Below are 24,760 nucleotides of genomic sequence, written 5' to 3' on the forward strand. Positions count from 1 at the left end.
AGAGATTTTTAGAGGAATGAAAAGGAGGAGTTCAGATTAAGGACTGCTTTAGAATAGCAAACCTTAAATACCTGATTTAGGGGGGGGGGGGCATTAATCCCGCTAAACACCTGAATGATTTAAGTGCTGCCTCATTCTACAATACATTGAAGAGCTGCCTCATCCTAAAAGGGCGGCAGGCTGCTTTCTCAGTGTGAGCATCTAGATTGAAAAGGCAAAAATGAGGCTGCCCGCAGTACATGCAGTGCCCACTCAAGAGTGCAGTCACCTTAGCGTCACATTAGGCACATCAACACGTCTAGCGGCGGTGACCCCCTGGGAGTCCCCATAGTCAGACGCCGGTTATGTGTCACTTCCGGCACATCAGAGGGTTGGGGCAAGGTACCCCTGCCCATCTGTCCGTCCGTTTGGTTCCTCCTGGTCATGCCGTCGGTCATGTCACGTTGCGTTCCGGGTTCGAGATAGCATTCGTTGTTTGGTTGTGGTGAGTTTGGGCCTACAGGGCCTGTTGTTCTGCTAGCACCAATCCCCCTCTCTTTGGGGGCAGTTACTCGGCCTCCAGTGTGGCTCAATAGTGTGGTTCGGGATCGGGGGAGTAAAGGTGCAGCAGAGTGGGGGCCTTGCGTTTAGTATATTGCGAGTGTCTGAGCAGGCGTCAAACTGGCTCGGAAGTAGGGCCCACTCATGGCAGGAAACAGGCCTGGCCACAAAACAGTTTTATGTGCGGTTGCGGGGGGCATTCTGGTTACACTGCCGTAGATTCACGGAAGCCACAGTGTTGCAGGGATAGTGACCTGCTTGCAAACAGTGTCCCAGTGTGGGGACGGTCTACCATCCTTTGTTTTGCAAGGGGTGTCCACTGATTAAAGTTTCCTTGTTCAAAGGTCAATCAATAAATCAGGGGGATTGTAAGTGTGATACTCACTTGTGAGGGTCCCAAGGTTGGGGGAGTAAGTGGGGGCAGCAACTCCGTTCATTTGAAGAGCCAGGTCTTGAGCATCTTCCTGAAGATGTTCAGAGAGGGCGCGAGTCGAATGTCTACCGGGAGCTCGTTCCAGGTCTTGGCCACTATGTAGGAGAAAGCTGTTCCCCCGTGTTCTGGCTCTGCGGATGTGTGGGGTTTCGGCATGGGTGAGGGCGGCAGATGGAGGTTTCTCTTGGGTACATGGAAGGACATCCTCTCGTTGACCTATTGGAGTTCAATGTTGTGGAGGCAATTGTAGGCATGGGTGAGTATCTTGAATGTGATTTTCTTCTCAGCAGGGAGCTAGTGTAGGTTGCACAGGTGCTGGGGATGTGTTCATGTCCTGGGATTCTGAGGATGAGTCTGGCTCCAGTGTTCTGGATGGTGTGGAGTTTGTGGAGCAGGGATTTGTTGATTCAGGCATAGAGGGCATTTCCCAAGTCCAGTCTGCTGGTTATGAGTGCGTGGGTGACGGTTTTTGTGATTCATGAGGGATCCACTTGAAGGTCCTTCGGAGGGTGTGAAGGGTGTCGAAGTCGAAGCAGCTGGAGGTGACGGCGTTGACCTGTCTGGTCATGGAGAGGGAGAAGGTGAGTACAATGCTGAGGTTCTGGGCATCGTGTGTGGGGGGTGGGAGGGCTGCTGAGGATAGGGGGGCCCACCAGGTGTTGTCCTATGCAGAGGGGAAGGGGCAGAGGACAAGGACCTCTGTCTTCTCCCATTTGAGTTTCATACAGCTGCTGCTGATCCAGGCTGCAACGTTCTTCATTCGTCCTGGAAGTTGGCTCTGGTAGTGACGGGGTCCTTGGTGAGGGAGAAGGTGAGCTGGGTGTCGTCAGCGTAGGATACTATGTTGAGTCTGTGCTGTCTGATTATGGCCGTGAGGGGGTGGATTATAAACGTAAAATGATTTCTAAAAGTGCATTGCTTGTGGTAAGCGATGGTTCTCCCATGCCAATTGCTATTCTAAATTAGGGGAATTTCATATGTGGCCCCAGCAATACTTTGGCCCTCCATAGCAAGGGGTTAGGAGAGCGACGTTTGCATGTCCTAGCTTGCATTGATTCTTCCTTCTCTGCTCCTCCCGCTTTTACGCTGCCCTCTGGCCACATGGTGATCTGAGGAGCAGTCAGGCACGGTTGGCGGGTGGGAGGGTTCGGTCTTGGGTTTCACCCGGTTCTGATTTGGTTTGTTTGTTTACTTAATTAGAAATAAGGTTCGGCCACCTCAAGTCGGTTTACATTTTGTGAGACTAGAGATTTAAGGAGGGAGTAAGGACTGATTCTATTGTGTTCTGAAGAATCCGTTTTATTTGATCCTACATCTTTGGGTCAGGTGGAAACAGCTTTGGGGATGTATAGTAGGGGCTAGCTTACAAACGCCTTCTTCCACCAGGTATACAAATTAGCCCTACCATGATGCAGTGAAGTGGTTCCTGCAGGACCAATGCATCTGCAGCCCCGTTCCATGGTGCTGCGGTGCCCGATTGTGAAGATGTCGATTGGTTGTACTTTGCGGTGCAGTGGGGGACTGGAACTGGTTTTGGGCATTCACAGAGCTCAAGTTTGCAATAAGTTTATTCCATTATCCAACTGAGGCAAATTGGCCATGGCAGGGTTTTGGCCCATAGGTTGTGAAATGTTCTAACCAGCATTAATGGTTTGGTTATATATTATTTCCAGCGTAAATGTTATTCCACAGCATAGATATTATAAAGTGACAATAACATCGCTTTTACGTAAATAGGCTATTGTTGAATAGTTATCATAACGCGGTGACTCTACCTAATAACAAATGTTTGTAAATAATTTACAGGTTTGATGTAGGGCACAACATGTAGAATTGCCGTAAAGGAAGTTATTTTATCCCCCTACGGATCATAAAGTGTCAGGCAACCATATGGCACTGCTCTACGCTCTATGTCAAAGAGCATAGGATGGGTGAGGGCAATGGCAACGCATGACTGTCTGGCTATGCTAGGTAAAAATGTTTGTACTTTAATTACAAAGTTGCTAGAAGGTAAGCCGAAACACAGCAGGTCTTTGAGTCTGGTGGAGGGCAATCAATTCCAGGGAAAAAAACAAGTGAACTAGGTATATTTGCTGGATTAAGCAACAAGGGTCATAGCAGGTGGGCAAGTAGTGTGTACCTGTGAACGGACTAGGCACACTCAGCAGTGAAGAAAGGAAAAGGTAAAGCACAGTTCTATAATCCTCAAGGGTGACGGAGCAATAATTTTAACCCAGCCAAAACAAATCAAGGTACTTACTGGCAGATGCACAACAGGCAACCATTCACTGGAACCAGATTTGACACTACTAATTGTTCTCCATAGTTTTATTAATATAACTGGCTGTGCAAATGTCTGGTCACTCAGCGAAAACTGTGCACTCAGTAAACCAGTGCGTTTTACAGGTCGTTACAGCAAAGCTAAATTTCGATCGCTTTATGAACTGACAGAGGCACAACAGACAAACTTTCACTGGAACCAGATTTGACACAATTAAGTTGTTCTCAATCTACTCGGAGCCAAGGGGGAAAGAAAGGAGAGGGTGCCCCCCACTCACAACATTATAAACAACAAAAGGGCCTCACCTAGAATACACAGAGTCTTTAACTAAAATGGCAAGCCCAGGGATTTCAATTCTTTTTCCAATTCCTGCGAGTGTGATCCATTCAACTACTCTAATTTGTCACAGTGTATCGATGACTATTCAAACCACAAAACAACAGATACTACCATCATGGCTCCTTACCTTCTACAATTTGAAAAAATGTGAGGGGAGAGAGAGAGTACCTCACGGTAGAACCGCCAACAGGGTTGCTGACTAACATTCGTCAGTTTACCAACTTCTCATCATCGGCAACTCTGCATGAAAGAAAAAAGGAGAAGGAAGGCAGCATTTGTTCTCCTTTACGAGAACCACAACAAAATAATAATAATATATGTGGTAGCACATGCGATAGTAAGGAAAAATAACTGTGCTTACTATTGTGTATACGTGCCCAGTGAACCCTTGTGAGAAATAATGAACATCATTCTCACCATTAAAAACTAGTAAGGCTTGATGGCCAACCAACCTTTATTCTGAGCTGCAAGCCCTCCAAATAAAAAAATGGTTCCCATCAAACCATATTTAATTTCATAATGCCAACATGTTTTGTTGCTACATCCTCTCACAACTTCATCAGGGCAATTGGGGGTTCACCTTCTCAATCTTTACTGCGTATTAGCGAAAACCTGTGATGGTAGATAACAACACACAACACATAGAGCCAGTTAACAAATCAATCTGCCTTCAACAATGACATAGTAGAGGTCAGAATTCTTGTGGCACACAGTTCACTAGCAACATTATTATAGATCATTACCTGCAGGTTACGGAATTACTGCATACCTACAACCCTCCTCAGTAGGACCAATTTGTCGATCGATCACGTATCCCATTGAAGACCGTCCAATGTCTGGCCTTCTGTAATGGTATATAAACAAGATTTACATAGGTAGTCAGCGGTAAACCATTATCCATGTCCCCTTTCTTTCAGATCATTCAATCTGATTATGTGTTCATAACATAATCCTATGGTTCACCATCCACTGTGTTCATCTTAAAATAATGTCCATGCCTCTCGTATACCTCAGCAATAGGGCTGCAACACTTGCAATCCATTTTCACCCGGACTGCAAATGGTCATCAAATCACGCAATTTCTTTGCGTTATCTTTGAAACAACATACTCAAGACACATTCACAAGGCCATGTTCCTGCCCGGCTCGGTCCGCCTTATCTGTGTCTCGTCCCTCCGGAGTGTTCAGAGCTCCAGCTACGAGCTTCAACCGCTGTGTGTTTATACATATGCGGTGCCTCCTCTAGGGAGACCAACCGTCCGTAAATTTCACGGACAGTCCGTAATTTCGTCCGTCTGTCCGTTGTCCGTGAAGGATTCTTTAACGGACGCCATTTGTCCGTAATTTTAACCGAGCACGGTCGCACATCCCTAAAGCTGGCACAGCTTCCACTCACCTCCCTTCTTGACTTGACATGACGCATTCAGGGCTGTTTGCATCTGAATAGATGCCCCTGCTCTTGAAGCTGCTGCCCCCACCCCTCACACCTCCAGCCCTTGATGAGCTGTTAAGAGGTGCTTGAAGGTGGCTGAGAGGGAGGGGCTACAGCTTCAGGAGCAGGGGCATCTATTCAGACACAAACAGCCCAGAATGCGTCATGTCTCTGCAATTTGTGTAAGACATTCTCTTTATGCCCAGGGCCCCAAACATCCTACAACCGGTCTGGATTACACCGAGGCAGCACGTGGTTCTCATCACAGCACAGAGCTTAATTACTGTCACTAAATTGTAAACAAACCTCGAATCTTCAAACATGCAGTCTTTAATGTAATAAAATAAAGAAATGGCACAATCGCACCCACACTGATTAACAAAGTAAGGAGGACAATCAGTTAAATCAGTTCTCTCGAAGTATCTCCTTTAAGTACTGTACATCAGTGTGGGGGCTCGTAAAAGTAACATTTTGGAAAGAGGGACTGACTTCTCATTGTCTTGTCCAGGAGGGGGTGAGGAGCCCTACTCCACCCTGGAAGAGCCCAAGATGATACTAGGATACCGCATGCCCACCCCTGTGCCCACCCTGTTGCATCCTGGTCCCCCTCCTTCCCACCCCCTACCCCCAGTGATGGCTCCATTCCCTCCCCCTCCCCCACACCTGTGTTGGATCCTGTCTCTGCCCTGGTTAGCTTCTGTCCCAGTCCAGGAATGGCTTCTGCAGCTCAAAAAGGCTCAGCTCAAAATTAATATGAAAAGGTGGGCGAGTGAGTAAGTGAAGGGATGGGTGGAAGGCTGGATGAATTAGTGAAAGGGGGACATGGATGAATGAAAGATTAAATAGATGGATAATAAAAGAGGATGGATGGATTGATGAGTGAGTGGTGGAAGGATGGAAGGGAGAAAAGGTAAATAGCTGGATGTATGGGTGGAAGGGTAGATGGATGAGTGAAATGATGGATGGATTGATGAATTGATAAGTGCAAGGGTGATTGGATGGACAGATGAGTGAAAGGGTGGATGTGAGGATGGATGAGTGAGTGAAAGGGAGGGTAGATGGACAAAAGGATGAATAGATGAGTGAAGGAGTAAAAGGATAAATGGATGAGAGAAAGGATGGATGAGTGATAGGGTCAATGGATGGATTCATGAGTGGATGAGTGGATGGATGGGTGGGTGGATGGATGGATGAATTTAAGGAAGGATTGCTAAGTGAAAGGGATGATGGAGAGAGAAAGGGAGGATGGTGGATAACTGAAAGGGTGGATGGGTGGAAGGATGAGTGACTGGGTGGATGGATGAGTAATAGAAAGGATGGCTGGATGGGTGAAAGGGTAAATGGCTGGATGAATGAGTGAATGGATGGATGGGTAGAAGAGTGGATGGATGAGTGTACAGATGGCTAGGGTGAAAGGGTGAATGGATGGATAAAGGATGGATGAAGGGATGGATGAGTGAAAGGATAGATGGAAGGATACATGATGGATAGGTTTGCAAATGGTTGAATATGTTTGGATATGGCTGGGCTTACTTATATACCATTGCGCGACCTCTGATGTGTCTGTAAAACTTATCCAATTGTCCTGAAGTTTTGTCCTGAATTTTGACCTCCTGTCCTGAATTTGTGTCCTGAATTTTGACCATTTGTCCTGAATTTTTACACTCACCGTCCTGAATTTGCACCAATGCCAGTTGGTCACCCTAGCCCCCTCCCGACGTTGCCTCATCGTTCCGGTGTCATAAGTTGGTTACAATTGTGGCGGACATCTTTGAGAAGGAATGTTACTGCACAGAATGTACTCCAATACACATTACCCATGTGTCATGCTACACATATAGTAAGCATCACTCTTTGTAACACCAGCCTGTTTCTCAGCACATTTTATGAGGTGCATAGTACCATATTTCCCCTCATATCTATAGCGCAAAACATGTTTGAATTCAGCCACCGAGCAAGATGTTATAATTTGACACCCCGAGCGCGGCACCGCAATCTCCAGTGTTTTCTTGCGTTTAATTAAATAAACCACCAATATGAGACAGTCCTTACTTGTACCTTCGTCACCGACTTTCTTAAGCCACTGTGGCAGTTATCTTGAATCGGGACAAAAACGGCGTAACGTTTTTTGGTCTTTAAATAACAATATGCACAACGGGCTGTTTAAATAACAGTATGCACAACGGGCTATTTATCCACGGGTGCAACGGCGATAATCAATCTCATAGTGTGTAGACATGTGTACTTCTATGCATCAAAACCAGTTCAAGTAAAATTCAGTTAGAGTACAGTGCACATTAACCCGGCCCCATTGTATACACATAGGCAAAAAAGGTCATGCACTGAAACAACTTCAAATCCTGGTCATTCTGACATGCATATCTGCCCATAGTTTCATCCTATCTCCAGCAATTATTGCATTGCTAACTCATGTCACAGATGCCCCAATTCACTGCCACAGGTGAAATAGTATAGACCAGCCAGTAGTGCCCAGATGGATAAAGCCACCTCTCTGGTGATGTATGATGTATGAAGTATGAATTCCCCATCCTATCAAGACTAACATCCCTCATCAGAAATGTGCTTATCTGTCTGGCCAGGTTAAAATTTACTGATCTTGTTCCATTCAATGGAGTCATTCAGACTCTCCCGGTCCGCTCGTTCAGAGAAAATCCATCTGGCCTCTTTCCTTCCCAATATATTCTCAATATTATATATTTCTCCCAGCACCCTCTCTAAGACAGTCCACTTCAGATCCCTAGGCTCATATCCCTTTTCAATAACGTGTTGCACCAGCCGAGTAGTCAATTTCTTGGCTTTAATTGTGCTGAGATGTTCTTGTATTCGCCCCATCACCTTGCGTGATGTCAACTCAATATAATGTAACCCATAGCTGCAGGTCAATCTATAAATCACGTTCGATGTATTGCAATTACAAAATTTTGTAAGGAACCATTTTCTGCCATCATGTAAAATTAACTCTTTGGTCGTTTGAGTCAAGTTACAAACAGAACAGCCACCACATGGATAGTGTCCAGCTGGAAGTGAGATGGCTTGCGATGTTATAGGAATGCGTGTGTGGACCAGCTTATCTTTTAGATTGGGGGCTCTTTTGAACGCAAACCGGGGCGGAGGCATCCTGCTCATGGCAGTATCAAGAATGGACCAGTGTTTCCTCACAATCTGTCTCATCCTGTTAGGGAGAGGATCGAAAGTTGTAACCACTGGGATACATTCCTGGGGGGAAGAGCTGCTCCCATTAGATGTGCTCTGGACACCATGCGGCTGGGAAAACTGTACCTTTCACAGGGAGACTGAAGGGACGCCGGGCAGGCTTTGGTGGTAGTAGATCATTCATAATCATAACAAATAGAGGGAAAATGCAAATACACACAACCAAACTGCATTGAAGGAAATGACGGAGAGAACATTACTGACTCCCTGGCTCTAGTCCCACCCTAACTCTTATATCATGGGCAGAACGGATCCCAAACAGAGACGGCTCACCTTTGATCACACAAAACCCCTTGAGGGCAGAGGTGTGCACTCAGATATGGATGAACCCATGGACAGAGGTCTGCAGATAACCGGCAATGACAATATGTGAGCCATCTTGTCTGAACTGAAGGCAGGGTTCAGCGCAACGGACGCCCAATTTGATACGCTAACGGGCCGCATAGACAAACTAGGTGAACGGCTGGACAATCAAGCAATATGACTTGCGGGTGCTAAACAGAGGATATTGGATTTGGAGGATGCATGGGTCCCTACCCAAAAACATGTCGAAAAAATTGAACGTGTGCTCAAATAGGTGCCCATTAAAAATGAAGACCATGAAGCCAGGTCACGCATAAATAATATCCATATAGCAGGTATCGTGAAGATGACCAACACGGGCCACCCGAGGCCTTCGTGGAACACTTACTAGTTAAACTCTTTGACAGATTTAGCTTCTCCACTGCCTTCGCTGTGGAAAGCACACGATCCCTTGGTCACAGGCCCCCAGAGGGCACCCCCCCATGATACATCATAGCACGCCTTTTCAATTATAGGGATAGGGACACGGCCCTCCGACTAGAACGTGAAAAAGGCCCACTTAGATACCAAGGTGCCAGCATATCGTTAGTTCCGGATTTCATCCCCATGGTGCAAGAAGCTAGATGGAAATTCACGGATGTCAAGAATTCGCTACGCAAATGAGGACTCAAATATGCCGTGTTATACCATGCGCGCCTACGAGTTGAATGCCAAGGATGCATAAAAATGATGGACACGCCAACAGCAGTGGGAGCCTTCTGTAAGGAGATCAGGGCAAAATCCTCGCCAGCGCGGAATATGTCAACCGCAGGCCCTGAGAAAGATACTCTGAGATCCTTCTCTTCGGTGGTCCCAGCTGCAGGGGACCTTGATACACAGAGCATAGGAGACCCAGACACCAGGCATTAAGGAGAGACACTACCACAGCATTGATGCACCTGTACTCTTTGCAAAACAATGGGGTCTTCACCGGTATTACTCATGTTACAACTCCTACTCCAGAAGCACATGAATACTGGTCCACAGAAGTATTCCGTATATTAGGCAGATACATTACGCAGACCCGAATGGGTGCTACACGCTACTCCAGGGTACCCTAGCAGACCATTGAATTCTATTCATGAATATTTATGCACCTAATACAGACAATCCCGATTTTTTCCGTGACTAACTGACTCGAGTGGATGGCCTAGAAGCGGATGACATGCTGTTGGCAGGGGACTTAAACATGCCACACTGTCTGAGGGTTGACTCAAGCAGTGCCAAACACACTATTAAAGCAAACACAAAGAGATAATGGATGGAGTGCTGAAACTTTTCAGACACTCACCCCCAGTCACAGATCTGGGTTGAGTCCCTCATCATTCTTTAGCTCACTTCACCACCTTAGTTCAAACACAGCTATATGCAAATCAGTCTTGACCCTCTGCCACATGGGAACAGTCTAGCCCGAACTGCTAAGCCAGGTCTTCCCTGAACTGGAAGCAAGCATCCTGGGACCGGTTTCTGGGTAACACCCTTCATCAGCCAGTCTAGCTTGAATCCAGTGGCGAAGTGAGCAAGGGACCCAGGTCTGGGCATACCCTGCCAGTTTAGGGTGAACAAAGCAAACTCTAGGGTACCTTAGCAGACCATAGAGTTCTATTAATAAATATTTATGAACTTAATACAGACAATCCCGATTTTTTCCACGGCCTACTGACTCAAGTGGATGGCCTTGAAGCAGATCACATACTGTTGGGAGGGGACTTAAACATGCCACACTGTCTGAGGGTTGACTCAAGCAGTGCCAAACCCACTAATAAAACTTGTGCCACAGAAAAATCCTGCCACATAACAGATGCATACTTCTTAGTAGATATCTGGCGCGCACCACCAACATACACCTGGACATTCATTTTACTCAACCCCCACTCCATCTGAATTCTGAACCCGACTAGATTAGTGGTTTCTATCCAGGAGTGCAGCCCTGTTGGGTACCAACATTATTTTACTCCCCCCATGCACTGTTGGATCAGAGCCCCGTTATACTCACATTAGAGATCCTACACAGATGCCCAGCTGCCTTCAGCTGGCGAGTTTAAGGGGATACCCTGCACGACCCTGTGTTTCGAGCTGAGCTAATGACAGCTGTTACTGAATATTTCACACTAAACACCGGCACAGTACCCATGCAAGCCACTCTCTGGGAAGACTTCAAGGTGCATATTCGAGGAGTGTGTATTTCAAAAACACCGGAGTTCTACGGGACATCTGTAACCAGCTGAGGCGCATTGAGACCGAACTGCAGAAGCTGGACGAGAACACTACAGATACAGGGGCGACAACGCTGGGATCTTTAAGCTGAATTTAGAGATCTAGCCGACCCCGAGATCTTACATATGGGTAAATACGCCAATGCTCGCAGATACGAGGACGGCGAGAGATCTGGGCGTACACTGGTGCACCTACTGCGCCCAGCCTGCTAACAGGACTACATAGCAACACTGTGCTCTGATGATGGCATGGTCATAAGACGAAGGAAAACATTCTACAAGAGTTCACACGGTACTACCAGACACTGTACATGGCTCGTACCACCGGGGACCCTTCCGAAATCACTCCGGGGCGGATTTATGATAACTGGCGCATCCCCATGTATGCGCCAGTTATTTTGCGCCGCTGCTCCGCCACCCATGGTGTGCCGCATTTACAATACGGCGCACCATGGGGCAAAAACGGCACAGATGCGTGACGCAGAAAACAAAATGTCTGCCCTATATGTTTCAATTAAGAGGCTCATAAAGAGTCCTATAGTAATAGCATACACCACTTCAAGCTCACTTGTCACGAACTACACATTACATTTTTGACGCACCTTCAGAATAAATATTTTTTATTTTCATTTTTCACAATAACAAAGTGATGAAAAAAGTGTTCAAAGACATCATCATTTAAATATATACATAACACAATATTGCACTTACAGTTAAGAAAAATACACAGCCCCTGGGCACCCTCTCATCTTTCATTCATATTTACAGACTCATTCCAATAGGCCATACTTACACATTCCGTTCATCCATACACATTCACACAATCCAAGGACCTCACTACCTATCGCAGACAATTACACTGAGGTTGTCCTGCAGTATTCTCTCAGCAGCTTGCTGGGGGGAGATATGATATTATTAGCAGGACAGATGTTCACCACGCCAACGCGCATTTCGGTGCCAAGCCCGATCTGCGGCGGCACCTTCATCAGGGCATGTATACGAAAGGGGGGGCCACAACGGGGCAACTCAATTTATTGCAGCCGTGACAGCTCTTGAATTTAAAGTGGCACAGGCTGAACACTCTTTGTACTTTTGATGAAATACCGTCTATTTAGTCGAACAATCATGCAGGTTCAAGGGCGCTCTACGGGCCCTGCGATACACGGGCTACTTTCTTATACCACCTTCCAGCTGTAAATGCAGCAAAATAAGCACTGTTTGAGCGTATTTCAGGCTTCAACGTTTTTCTTTCCTAGAGGTCGATAATCATCGCGTACACCAGAGATGTAAAAGCCCGGCCGAGGCGGGCCAGCTTCATTCAGACCCGAGGATCTTCGGGTAATCTTTTCCACATCCGATATTACGTCAGCGGATTATATAATTTTTTTTAACTACTATTGGGTGTCATCTTCATAAATCTATAAAGGTTGGTGGATAATATTGAGAATCCATTGGAAGAAATACTTTATTTGTCCTTTCTGTCACTAATTGGTTTAGAATATTTCCAACACATTTTTTTGTATGCACAAGCCCTCACAAACACTGACCAGCATCTTAGAACTGTCTAGGGGCCATAGATTATTTGCACACTCATACTGTGCACTCCGAGAGGGTCTGCCGAAAATAGTAGATGGATAAGCAGTGGGAGGGGATGTTGGGTGAGGTTTTCACTACAAGAGACTGGGATAAAGTCCATACAGGGATGCACACTGTGAGTTCTAATGCACATTTTAAGCTGATGCAAAATAACGACACAGTCTGTGCGTATCTCTGGCTCAAGGCCCTACATGATATACATCCTACACAGTCTGATCGATGTCTGCGATACGGAGCCCCTGCTTTTGGGTTTGATCATGTGGTGTAGATTTGCCCCCCAATAATACCCTACTTAAGAGACATCTTGCGATATTTAAATGATATGATAGGATGGGAAGTCCCATACGACCCACGTGCAATACTACTTTGGCTGATCCCTGCTCTATTAAAAAAGAAGCTTAGCCATAAGTTTCTAATGTTGGACTGGGTACTCGCCAAAAGACGAATCACCATTAAATGGATGGGAGCACACCCTTCCAAGAATGCTGAATGGGTGAGGGATATGTTGGAGTGAGTGGTAACAGAGGAAGTCAGAATTAAACACATGAGACACGATGAATGTTTGGATCATGATTTGGCAGCATGGAGGCAGATTCTGGTAGATCTTCAAGGTGAAGCACCACATAAAAATGGCACTGATAGTGTACCATAGGAATAAAACACACTGGGAGTAGGGATGACAGGTCAAGTAGTAGTTGGGAGGCAATGCAGTGGGTCCCAGTGAGATAGGTGGTTCACAAGCAAAAATAAGAACACTGAAGCTGCAGGTGTGGAACTCCACTATGAGGAGGGATAACTACACCACATGCCTATTGCCCTAGTGGCTTGAAGAAGTATGAATACCTATTGTGTACTTCAATAAGCAGCTTAGGAGGTGGGGGTGTAGGGATGTTGGGATGTTTCATATATGTAAGAATCTTTTCAAATTGTTCCTGCACCTGTATGTATATCATGATCAATTTGTTAGTGATGTGAAAATCCATAAAACCTATATAAAAAAATCAGTCAGCCAGAGCAAAGCAGCAGGCTGGACTAGCCCACTGCTACCAGAAGGAGGTATAAGGTCCTGGTTGGCTTAACACTGGTAGTCAGGCCTCAGTCCAAATGCACCTCAAAACACAGGATACAGGCTACCTCTCTTTAAGAGACAGGAGAATCCTCAGGTTTCAGAAATGTTAACATTTAGAAGTTATGAATTAACACATGTCTTTGAAGGCACTTGCACTTTAGTCTTGAGCTTTTAGGCACCCAAGAAATAACAGTTTTCTTGTATCCATCACTGTTCCAGTAAAAAAGCTGTGGGGAAAATGGCATATCTTTTCAATTCAGTTTTGAAAGAAACACCACACTGAGGGCATTTACAATCTAAAAATAATGCACATATGCACTTTGTACAAAGAATGTTCTGTGCACTCAATAGAATGGATTATCACTTAACCAGATGCACAAAAGGGCTGATACAAGTATAAAGACCTTAGTGGAGTCTATGTTTCAGGGTAAAGAAGATGTGAAATGTTTGTGGACTTGCATTTTGGCAGAATGGATTCTCCTTGAACTTTTGTCTTCTCTTTCAGGAGTGGCTGGGGACATACTGTTTCCTAATTTTCCTGATGTACACCCTGTTGATGACAGTCTTTGTCTGGGGGTGTTTGCCAGAAACCAAGGGAAAGACCAATCTGGAGATTATGGAAGCGTTTAACCATCTGAACTTGCAGAAGTGTAAAAAGAAGGAGGACCTGGAGAACAATGACTTTCCTATCCTTGCCACTAAACTCTGATCAGGAGAATTATCACTAGATTATGGGATACTAGCTCCATCTATTATAGGATACACCAGGTTCAGCTGTGGTCTCCTCCAGCTGAAACTCGGGCAACCACATGCCATTCAGAATGAGCCAATGAAGAAGAAGCACGAAACACAGGAGTCAAGCGGCTTTTATTGAAAGGCACTGCCATGAATTTTTATATATCTGTCACACAATGTACACGTTGAAGAAGATGTCATTTTTAGTTCAGCGCCACAACCTGTGCAGTAACTGACAAGAGCCCTGCTTGTCTTTCAAAGCACAATCAAATATTCACCCTACTTCTCCTTTCCCAACTAAAATCACACAATTAGATACATATGAACAATACATTTTTCATGCAGTCCTGTAAGCATAAAGGTTTTGTCAATGTTTTTGGTGGCCATGCGCACATAAGAACCTTTTAAATTGTCACCAGCCCTTTCGCCACTCAAACTAGAATCCAGCCTGTCCCCACACTTCTCCTTGACTACAATTCCAAATCCTTACTTGTTCTGTCTTCACAGCATTAATAAATAATTGCAAAAAAGTCTTATTGGCTTAGGGTACTTTGACCACTCCAAACAACCAACAGGAGCTCTCACCTTGACACAGTCTCCAACTTTTACTTCCCCTACTGTTCACTTAAAGTTCCATTAAGAGCTAATTTGAATCTACGAAACATCTTCAAGCAAGCCCCATGTCTTGAAAATACTTGTTTTGGAATTCCAAACTCTAGGTGTATCTGTGAACGTTATACGTATTTTGGGAGGGAAATACAAAATGTATACGTTCTTAGAATGGCTCGTTCAATGGCCATTGAGTTGCTGCCAAGGAATGCTTCTGAGCCATATGCCAGGGTTGGTAGTAGCTTTGCAGATATCACCATCAAAATCGGTAATATACTATGGCCTCTTAGGGCACTACAGAGACCTCTAAAGGCTGACGTTAGTGTCAGTCCTTTCCTTGTGTTTAGTGATTTTAGTTCTCCAAATATTCCTTTAGCATCCATTATGGCTCCGAGGTACCTATATTTTGCAACGTTTTCTAAGGGCTGATCCTTTCAGTGGCAGTTGTATTGTTGCATTTTTTATCCTTTATTATCAACCAGGTTAATATCTTTGTGTAATTTAACCCCATCATGTATGCTTCAGCATGCTGTACTATTGTATTTATTATCTTCTGTAAGCCAATCTTGGTTTTGCTGACAAAAGCTAGCACATCCGCAGAGAGTAAATTGGAGATACCCAATGTATTGAGTCTAGATGAGTGTGATATGACCCTGTCCAGAGCTTATGAGAGGTCGGTCATAAACAGAATAAACAACTAGGGTACCCAAACAGCCTTGTTTGCAGACCTGCGTTGTTGGGATTTTTCCCGCTATTCTGTCGCTAGCTCACAGGTTTATTCTGATCCATGTCTTTGAGTAGAGAAGCTCATTAGCTTCTAATAGCGTATCAGGGATGCTGAACGTGTATATTTTGGCCCATAGGACATGCATGTCTGCTGCATCGAAGGCTGCCTTGAAATCCATGAAACAGAGATGTGAGTTTTGCATGTTGTCCCTTATTTGGTCAATTAAAAAGGAGAGAAGCATGATGTTTACTGCCATTCCACTTTACAACCACCTCCAAGCAAACATCACCTACGAATCTGGTCCTGGAATTTAAACGGGCTGGGCAATAAAACATCGGATAAAGATCTTTTGGTTTACTTTCAAGGCTTCAATCTCATCCTGCTACAAGAAACATGGTTAGAAGAACCCTTACATTTATCTGGTTTCAAAACCCCTCATACTCCATCAGTGAAAGACTCCACATTTGGACATCTAAAGGGTGGTCTAACAATCTATTCATCAATAAAACCAGTAACAGCGACTGAAGATGTTGACACCTTCACCAATGCAATTAAAACACTCAGAGTGAGTATACGGGATGGAAATACTACACAACAAATACTACTCTTAAACACCTATATACATCCTTGTGCCAAAATTAAAGGAGTCCAAATGGCGGAGGCAGAAATTATTAGGCTCCTCTCCGAAAAAGAACCAACTTCAAATCTACTGCTGACAGGTGACTTCAACATGCACTTAATGGGGCCACAGGTGAGGGACGAGCTACTTGAGGAACAACACAAAGCCTGGGATATTCTGTGTCATGAGCTGAGTACCAAGAGGCAACAATCAGTAATTGCTAGGAACTTTGTAAAAGATCTGGAACACCTAAGCTTTGTGGCACTAAGTGGGCGTTTCCAGGGAGATCAGCCCCCAGTGGCAACATTTCACAGCACAATCTCTAGCACGCTAATAGACTACAACTTTGTATCTTTATCACTCTTCAGTAGTATTACAGGCTTCCAGGTAGGGACCCAAGATCAAAGTACCCACCTACCACAGGAAATCTCAACAAGAATAACTAGATCACCACTAGACCAACCTGCTGTGGACCCCGAGTCCATACATACGGACCATTTCAGGAGGATCAAATTCAAAACAAACCAACTAGATGAACTACTGGCCTTAGCGAAAGTCATTATGGGAACAAAGGGACGAGACTTACATAAATGAGATAAGGCACTGGGAAAAATTCATTAAACCATTAGGAGCAAAGCACACTGCAAGCGCTTTTCCAGCCTTAACGACAAACAGGTCTTTAGACCATCAAGACAAACCTTTTCTTATTACTAAAACTCCAAATCTCCGTAATTTCAAGACAGCAATAAACAAAACATTACGCAGGCTTCGGTGTACAAGTCAGGATCCGAGTTTACAAAGGGAACTAGAGCAACTCAAAGCAGAAAAGAAAAAAATAATCTGGCAGGCAAAAAGTGATTCGGACGCAAATCTGTGGGCTAGACTGTTACATGACACAAAATCAAACAACAGCGCAAGATTCTGGCGCACAATAAACAGCCTAGCCAATCTGAACATTCCAGAATCAACTCACACCTCACAGAGGAAGCTTGGTCCTCTGATCTGCTTCATCAATTCAATTCGATCAGAAAGAGAGCACACGCTATATCCTTGAGGCAATCCCTTGCAGTCAAAATGTTACACCAGGAAACGACCATCTTTCGTTCTCAACTGACCAGATCAAGGCTAGGATAGCTAAAGGCAAGCGGGAGGGTGCCCCGGGCCCTAATAGGATTCCGCCAAGCTTATTAAAACGCTGGCCTACTTCTGGAAGACCTCATTGCCTGGACAGAAGAAAAATCAATTATACCCATCAATCAAACCTACTTTTGCAAGGGCATGGATACAACTACAAACATACTTACCCTGTCCCTAATGGCAGATGGGGCAAAATTAGCAAAACACTATTCATGTGTTTCATTGACTATTCATCAGCATTTGATAAAATCAACAGGAGCAAACTATGACTGAAGCTCAAGGATAAAAAAAATACCATCTGCTCTCCTAAACCAGTTAAAAATACTTCTCCACACAAATACGTGGGTTTAAGTCAAGCTAGGAGATGGTATGTTCCTGTCTCGGAAAATCCCAACAACCACAGGGCTCAAACAGGGGTGCATCTTGGCACCAACACTTTTCAACTTGTACAGGTTTGATCTATAGTCTGTACCGGAAACCTGTAACTCGCATGCACCAAATATAAGAGGGCTGCCACTCTCCAACCTCCTGTATGCAAATGACCTCATCCTGGTTAGGAAAACCCCCATTGGCCTTCAACATCTATTAGACACAACCAATAGATATTCAGTAAACAATGGTTTAACCATCAACTACGACAAAATTAAGGTAATGAGGCTTCATCCAAGAACGAACACCTCTCATTTCTGCTGGCACCGGGACAACTCAACAATAGAAGTAGTTGACCAATATAAATACTTAGGAGTAATAATAGACAATAGAGGAATCTATCAAACATAAAACCACTGGCCCAAATCTTACTCCACTTTTACAAGTCTGGCAAGCAAAGCTCATTCCGGCAATCACTTTTGGGAGTGAGTGCCTGAGGGGAAGAGATTCGGCCATATTAGACAGCACTGTCTCAACAGCGGCCAGAATGCTTTTTAATCTACCTAAGTATTTTTCACTGGCCCAAATAAGGTCAGAATTGGGGCTAAAAAACCAAGAATTAGCACGCAAAGGAGCTTATGTCAAGCACTGGCACAAGATCAAAAGGGCCGAAGCAGGAATATTGAATTCCTGCCTATGGAACGAAATATATCGAAAGAGGAACTGTGCAGCTATGTGCTATCGGATAGCACCAAAAGAGCGGTTGGGCCTGGAGGAACTTTGGTCTGCCTCAGGGTCCTATCATTGTTTTAAACAAATTGTAAATACGACAGTGAAAAAACTATCCCTAGTAGAAGACAACACTGTACTCACAGAAAGAATCCACGGAGGGTTTGTTGTGCAAAGCTATGTCAAGTCCTCCCCGCAACCTTACCTAGGTGCAGGTTTCAATGGGAGGAAGAAAGAAAAATATCTTTATCTCCAACTGAACATTTTACCATCATTGCCGCACCTTCCCCTTCGAAACGATCGCCAGGTCAGACAACATGCTGTTTATGTGAGGGAGCCAATGAAAGTGTATTACACCTTTTGTGCATCTGCGGAGAACTCCAAGCTGAACAATTTCAAATACTAAAGCTAATCTTCGTAAGGAAGGTGCCTGTAGACAAGCTGTGATGGCATGCCTCAGAGGTGGAGACGTTCAGCTAGCATGCCATTTTGTGCAATTTATGGAAGCGGTAGGGGAGAAACTTGGTCGTTAAACACTTTAGCACTGCAAGAAAATGACTTTTTAAGTGTCACTTCTCAGAAAACAACGCATATTTAGTTTGCCCCTCACCAGGACAACATATGCTCCAGCAAAACAGTCAACAGCAAAATACTGCTGCAGCTGTACATAAAGCAACTGATAATTGCACACGTATCCCTCAACTGAGACCTGAGTACTTGTTTTACCAAATTTTAAGTCTTCTACATTTTCTTTTCCTTCCTAAAAATTCTCAGGAACTGAAAAAGGACAGTATTAGCAAATCATTTGAAAATCTGTCAATATACTGAAACTTTGAAACCCCTTATCAATGTACTGTATTAGACGACAATTATTGATAATTCCATCATTGATGTTGGCATAATGCACAGATGTTTTATGAAATGTTATTTTAATTCGTCTTAAATAATGAACTTTGCTGCTATAACTTTACTTTTATGAGAAATTGTAAAGGTTTTAATTGACCTTTAATGACCAGACAATAAACTATTACTTACTTACTTACCAGGCCCGACTGATTTATTGGAATTGGCTTCTTCTCCTCTGCCCATCTGGTATGATCTTTCTAAATGACTGTAGCAAAATCTTTAGCTTTGACGTCTAATAGCGATATCAGACAATAATTTGCCTAGCCAGTTCTGTCTTCACCCTTGGATTTCTAGCAATTTATCGAACCTCACCAGGTTTCCAGAATTATTTTGGTTTGCAAACTATATAAACCATATGCTCAATTTCTCTGCCCAAAGCTCAAAGTCATTTTTATATAGGGCTCGAGGAATTCCATTAGGGCTGGGTGCACCATCTTGCCAGCCTTGTCGTATGACAGTACACATCTGTTTTGTAAAATTGGGGTTTAACTTGCTTCCACAAATATCCCCAGATTACTGGTTGTACCGCTTTCCATCTCTATCTCCAGATACCTGCCTCTGAATTATAATGTTAGATGTTTGAACCAGTCAGTTTCCATTATATAGCATATACGAAGTGGCTTCATAGATCTGTTACCGCTATTGACCATATGCCAAAGTCTTTGAGTTGGCTTTTTTGCAGGCCTTAATACGTTTCTGCTAATACAGATCCTGTTGTAATCTGGAATCATCCCACAAGATTGTTTATAGAATTTTCTCAGATTGCATAACTCTGTGAGCTGATGCGGATTGGCTTTTTTGACTCTGATGATTAATAATGCCTGATTAAGCTTTTTTTTGCCATCGGTTAAATGGGGCGTGGCAGAGTGAAATTGTCTTGGAGCAGACTTTGTCATGAGTCTCGTCTAGGCAGTGCTTGCGCTACCTCTTCAAGACATGGTGTATCTGGAATAGGGGCGTTAAGCACCTCTCATCATTTTAATTGGTTCCTTTTATGGTCCTTCATAAATGGCTGCTTTCTTTAGGGCAATATGCTCAGTATTCCCTTCTTTTCTTCTTTTGTAACCTCCTATGAGGACTGGCCCTCTTACATGTGCTTTTACTTGTCATGATAGTTATTACTTTACATGCACTCTTTCTTTATTAATGCTTGTTTAGGCTCTGGAACTCGCTCACGCCCACACTGGTTCCCTCTCTTTGGGCTGCACCTACCTTCTCCACCTTAATCCTACTTGTTATTTATTTTCTGCTAGATCTTTTCTGTGGTTTATTTCAGCTCCCATCTTTCCCTCCCACCACATCAACCCATTGAGGATTTCTTTTTTTTTTTCTCCCCCCTTCCCCCTCTCCCTCTCCCCCCCGCCCCCCGCCACCTATTAGAGCAAGCAGGCCGCTGGCCTCTGTGATGGAGTCTGGCTGTCGACTCCCCTTTACCGACCTTTATAATTAAATTAAATCACCTGGATTAGTTACTTCACTTTGATTTCTCCTTCAGAACCCCTTTAACCAAATCCCCCCGTGAAAATAGCATTGGTCTTGGCATTTCATTCCATTTGTCCATATTGCCCGTACATTTTCCCCAGACAAAATTTGCATTTCTTGTAATCTCTAAATCAAATACTATCTCTTGTATACATTTAACAAGGCTGAGCCCTTCTTAGACCAACTTTTCTCTTGCTTTGCAAGCATATTAATTAATGAAAACGTCACCGCTGAAATCTTCAAAGTTTGTCTCTGGCTTCACTACTAGTTTCACCGCTGGTTCTAATCATATCCATATATTCTTTTGCTTGAATTTCGGAAAAAAAGACCTTAGTGGAATTCTTGTGGATTATCTTTAGTTTTGCCGGGTTCATTAAATAGGCCTGCAGGCCCATCTTATGACATGGATCCAGTAGCTCTCTCAGTCTCCATCTTCTTTCGACTGTACTGTGACAGTAATCTGGGGTTGAAAAGAAGGATTGATTCTCAAATGTACGTTTGGCGTTGGGGCGAGCTTTTGCATATACCTCTTCCCTCAGCAAAAAGTTGCCAAAATATACTAATATGGCTCTTGGTCTTGGTGCCCCCTCAGTAGTGGAGGGCCCTTTCTTTTTTAAAGTTAGTGGGAACCTATGCACTCTTTGCACTTCCCTGTCCCAATCCCAATGGCTCAGTTCCGGGAAGGCTCCTTTGAACATTCTCAAGGCATAAGCTCTAATATCCCCGCCTTCGACCCCTTCCTCTATACCCAGGATTCTAAGATTATTTCGTCTTTGACGATTCTCTAGGTCCTCCAGCTTCCACTGGGCATCCACCATCTGTTTTTCATATCCCTTCAATCTAGTCGAGTCTTTGGCTTGTTGATCCTCCATCATCCCCGTTCGGTCTTCCAAATGTGTCATCCTCGTATTTGTGGCTGTGCATATCTTCGCAACCTTCTTTATAGCTCCTTGCAGGTGTTTAGTTGCTAAACATTTTTTTTCCCTCGACTTTTGTAGCATCCTGCAATTGTTTGATTGAGTTAAGTATTAGCTGTAGAGTGGGTTCCGCTGCCTGTGCCTGTCCATGCGCCCCCCCAGCTTTAGGGTCCTCTTTCTCAATCTCAATTTCATTATAAATCTGCTGTGTATCTGAGTAGTCCCAATTTAAAGCTGCTTCTGTTTCAGTGCTAGCCGCGCTTATCCGTCTACGGCTGCTACCTGATTTCTCTAGTGACTGCATACTTCTTTGACGCCGAGACAGCCTCTTCTTCCTTGGCTCTTGACTTGGCTCTTGACTTTTCCCTTTTGGTGAGGATCCGCTTACCCCTTCCAAACTTAGAGACAAGCTTGAATCGGTATTAATCCCGCCATTTTCCTCCAAGCCTGAGCATGTCTCCTCGGATGCATCTGACCCGTCTGTTACTGAGAAAAATGAATCCACTGGATCCATGTTATCCTCTAGCCCACTCTGGCCATTGTTTGCAGTTATTTTCTGTATCAATATTTCAGTTTGTTGTGCTAGTGTTGTTATTGTCTCTAGAGTCTCATTATCATCATTAGGCCGTGTATTTTCCTCTGTATTGTCTATAATGTCATTGAGATCCATAATGTTACTCTATTGTGTCTCTACTAGAGGGGTGCCATTGAGGATTTCAGCCGTTTTGTGGGGGATATTATACGCGAGGGCTACTTTTATAAATAAACAACAAACCTTTATTTAAATTCTCTTCTGCCATCATGCATTTTATAAGAAAATGTCCTGAATTATACATTCTAGCCCCTTCCACTTCCCCTCTGCCTCATTACTCTACAGCATCTTCAGGAGGCCAGCATTTTTAGTGCATGCCATAAAACTTACAAGGGTGGCTGCTTTAGTTTTCAGCATGGTGCCCGATTTTATCAAATGTGCTTGTTCCCACCTGTCCTCCCTTTCTCCCTGTTACTTACCCGCTTCCTCTATGTTCCGTTGCACGTGTTTTCTTGCCCTTTTCCTCCCTCCTCCTACTGACCCTATTGTGTCTCCTTGCCTCCACTCGTCCCCATTGCTAAGACCCCATTTACAATAACAAAATACAGCGCTATGATGCTGGCTATAGAGCTTTTTTACTTATTTTAGTCATCAACAATCACCCGGAGGTGAATCCTTGCAAGGCTTTTCTATAACATCTCCATATATGCGTGAAAATCCTCACCTTATTTGTTGGTCCCTACCCTTCCCTCTGTGTCACTCCTTATCGCCTTCCTTGTGCTCCTTCTTCCCTCTCTTTTTCCTGCCATCCTTCCCCTCACACTTCTAACTTGTTATCTGCTCTTCCTTCCTTTGGGTCTCTCTAACTGCCTCCTATCTTTCACATGTGCTTCCTCTTCCTTCCTGTCTGCCCACCTCTCTTTTCATCTCACCAGGTACGCAACTTCTCTCTTCAATGGCTCTCTTCATCTTACATTTTCCAATTTTCTCACTTCTCAAACACCCCCCCTTTTTAAGTGTCTCGTGCCTCTCGTTCTCTCCCTGCCCACTCTTCAAGCTCTCCTCTCATTCCATTTCCAGAAGTACCCAGCTCCCACCGCCTCACCCATTCCACAGAGGAGACATGTACTAAGAAGGTTTGGAGACAGATGGGAAGATGCACCCCCTTTTCTGGGGGGGGTGGCGCTTGGAGACACAATCCACTTCAAGTTGTGTTGTGCTCACGTTTTGTGGCACATGTGATGCGTAGCTAGGTCGTGCAGTGCGATCTAGGGCAACATTAAACTGATGCTGTTTTGTTTTGTTTCTGTCTATTATAATGCTATGCTTGTCAATGCTGTGTAACTAGATGCCATCCTGTACAGTTCCGAGCTGCTATGCTATGCTGCTTTGTTACTATATATATTATGCAATAGCTGTACCCAGCCACATGTTGCTGTGGCTCAGTCTGGTTAAATGGAAGAGAATTAAAAGGATAAGCGCACGTTTCTAATATGTTAAATTTCACAATGCTTGTTGGTATACAATATGTTTTTGTGACTATTGTCTCTATGGATCCCTTGTAGTTGTTGCGCAGGAAGCAAATTGATAGGGTCTGTTCGGCCTTTCGATTAAAAACACACGCGTATTGTACACACGCGCATTCAAATCCAACGTTGTGTATATACACATGTGTTAATGTTGCAAAGTTAACCAACTCCTCCCCCCTCCCTCCACCCACTTCCCGGTCTGCCATCCTGACACCAACTGTCCATCCTAATATATGTAGACTATTGTCTCTATGCGTCCTTTCTTAATGTTGCAAAGTGAATCAATTCCTCCCCCTTCCCTCCACCCACTTCCCAGTCTGCCATCCTGACACCAACTGTCCATCCTAATAAATGTAGACTATTGTCTCTACACAAAGTGGGGGGTGTGGGGTGCACACCTAAATTTAACTATTGTCTCTATGCATCCCTTGTAGTTGTTGCGCAGCAAGCATATCGGTAGGGTCTGTTCGGCCTTTCGATTAAAAACACGCGCGTATTGGACATGCGCGTATTCAAATTCAACGTTGTGTATATATAAACACGCATTTAATCGAATACAATGTTGTTTCAAAATTTCAAAGCAATCAGTGAAGAACTTTCGGAAATTTAAGATTTTGAATAAACGAACATTGATATTTTTATGTTTCTTTTTGGGCTTTCGATTAAAAACACGTGCGTATTCGACACGTGCGTATTGGAATCCAACGATGTGTATATAAAAAACCCGCGCGTATTCAAATCCAACGTTGTGTCAAAATTTCAAAGCCATCAGTGAAGAACTTTTGGAGATTTGCGCATCAAGCAAATCAATAGGGTCTGTTCGGCCTTTCGATTAAAAACACCCGCGTATTGGACACACGCGTATTCAAATCCAACATTGTGTATATATAAACATGCGCTTAATCAAATCCAATGTTGTGTCAAAATTTCAAAGCAATCGGTGAAGAACTTTTGGAGATTTAAGATTTTGAACAAACGAACATTGATA

General features: G+C 44.1%; 1 protein-coding gene across 1 annotated transcript in view; it reads left to right on the top strand.

The window, feature by feature from the left end:
• Window positions 1-19,440, top strand: part of LOC147679018 (solute carrier family 2, facilitated glucose transporter member 11-like) — a 649,876-nt gene extending 630,436 nt beyond the window's left edge. Inside the window, exon 12 of the mRNA XM_086942752.1 lies at window positions 13,987-19,440. Within this exon, the coding sequence (XP_086798878.1) occupies window positions 13,987-14,190 (204 nt within the window). The 3' untranslated portion in view covers window positions 14,191-19,440. The remainder of the gene's footprint in view (window positions 1-13,986) is intronic.
• Window positions 19,441-24,760: the final 5,320 nt, after the last annotated feature.

Source organism: Lissotriton vulgaris, chromosome 11 (assembly GCF_964263255.1).
Source record: "Lissotriton vulgaris chromosome 11, aLisVul1.2, whole genome shotgun sequence".
Taxonomy (NCBI): domain Eukaryota; kingdom Metazoa; phylum Chordata; class Amphibia; order Caudata; family Salamandridae; genus Lissotriton; species Lissotriton vulgaris.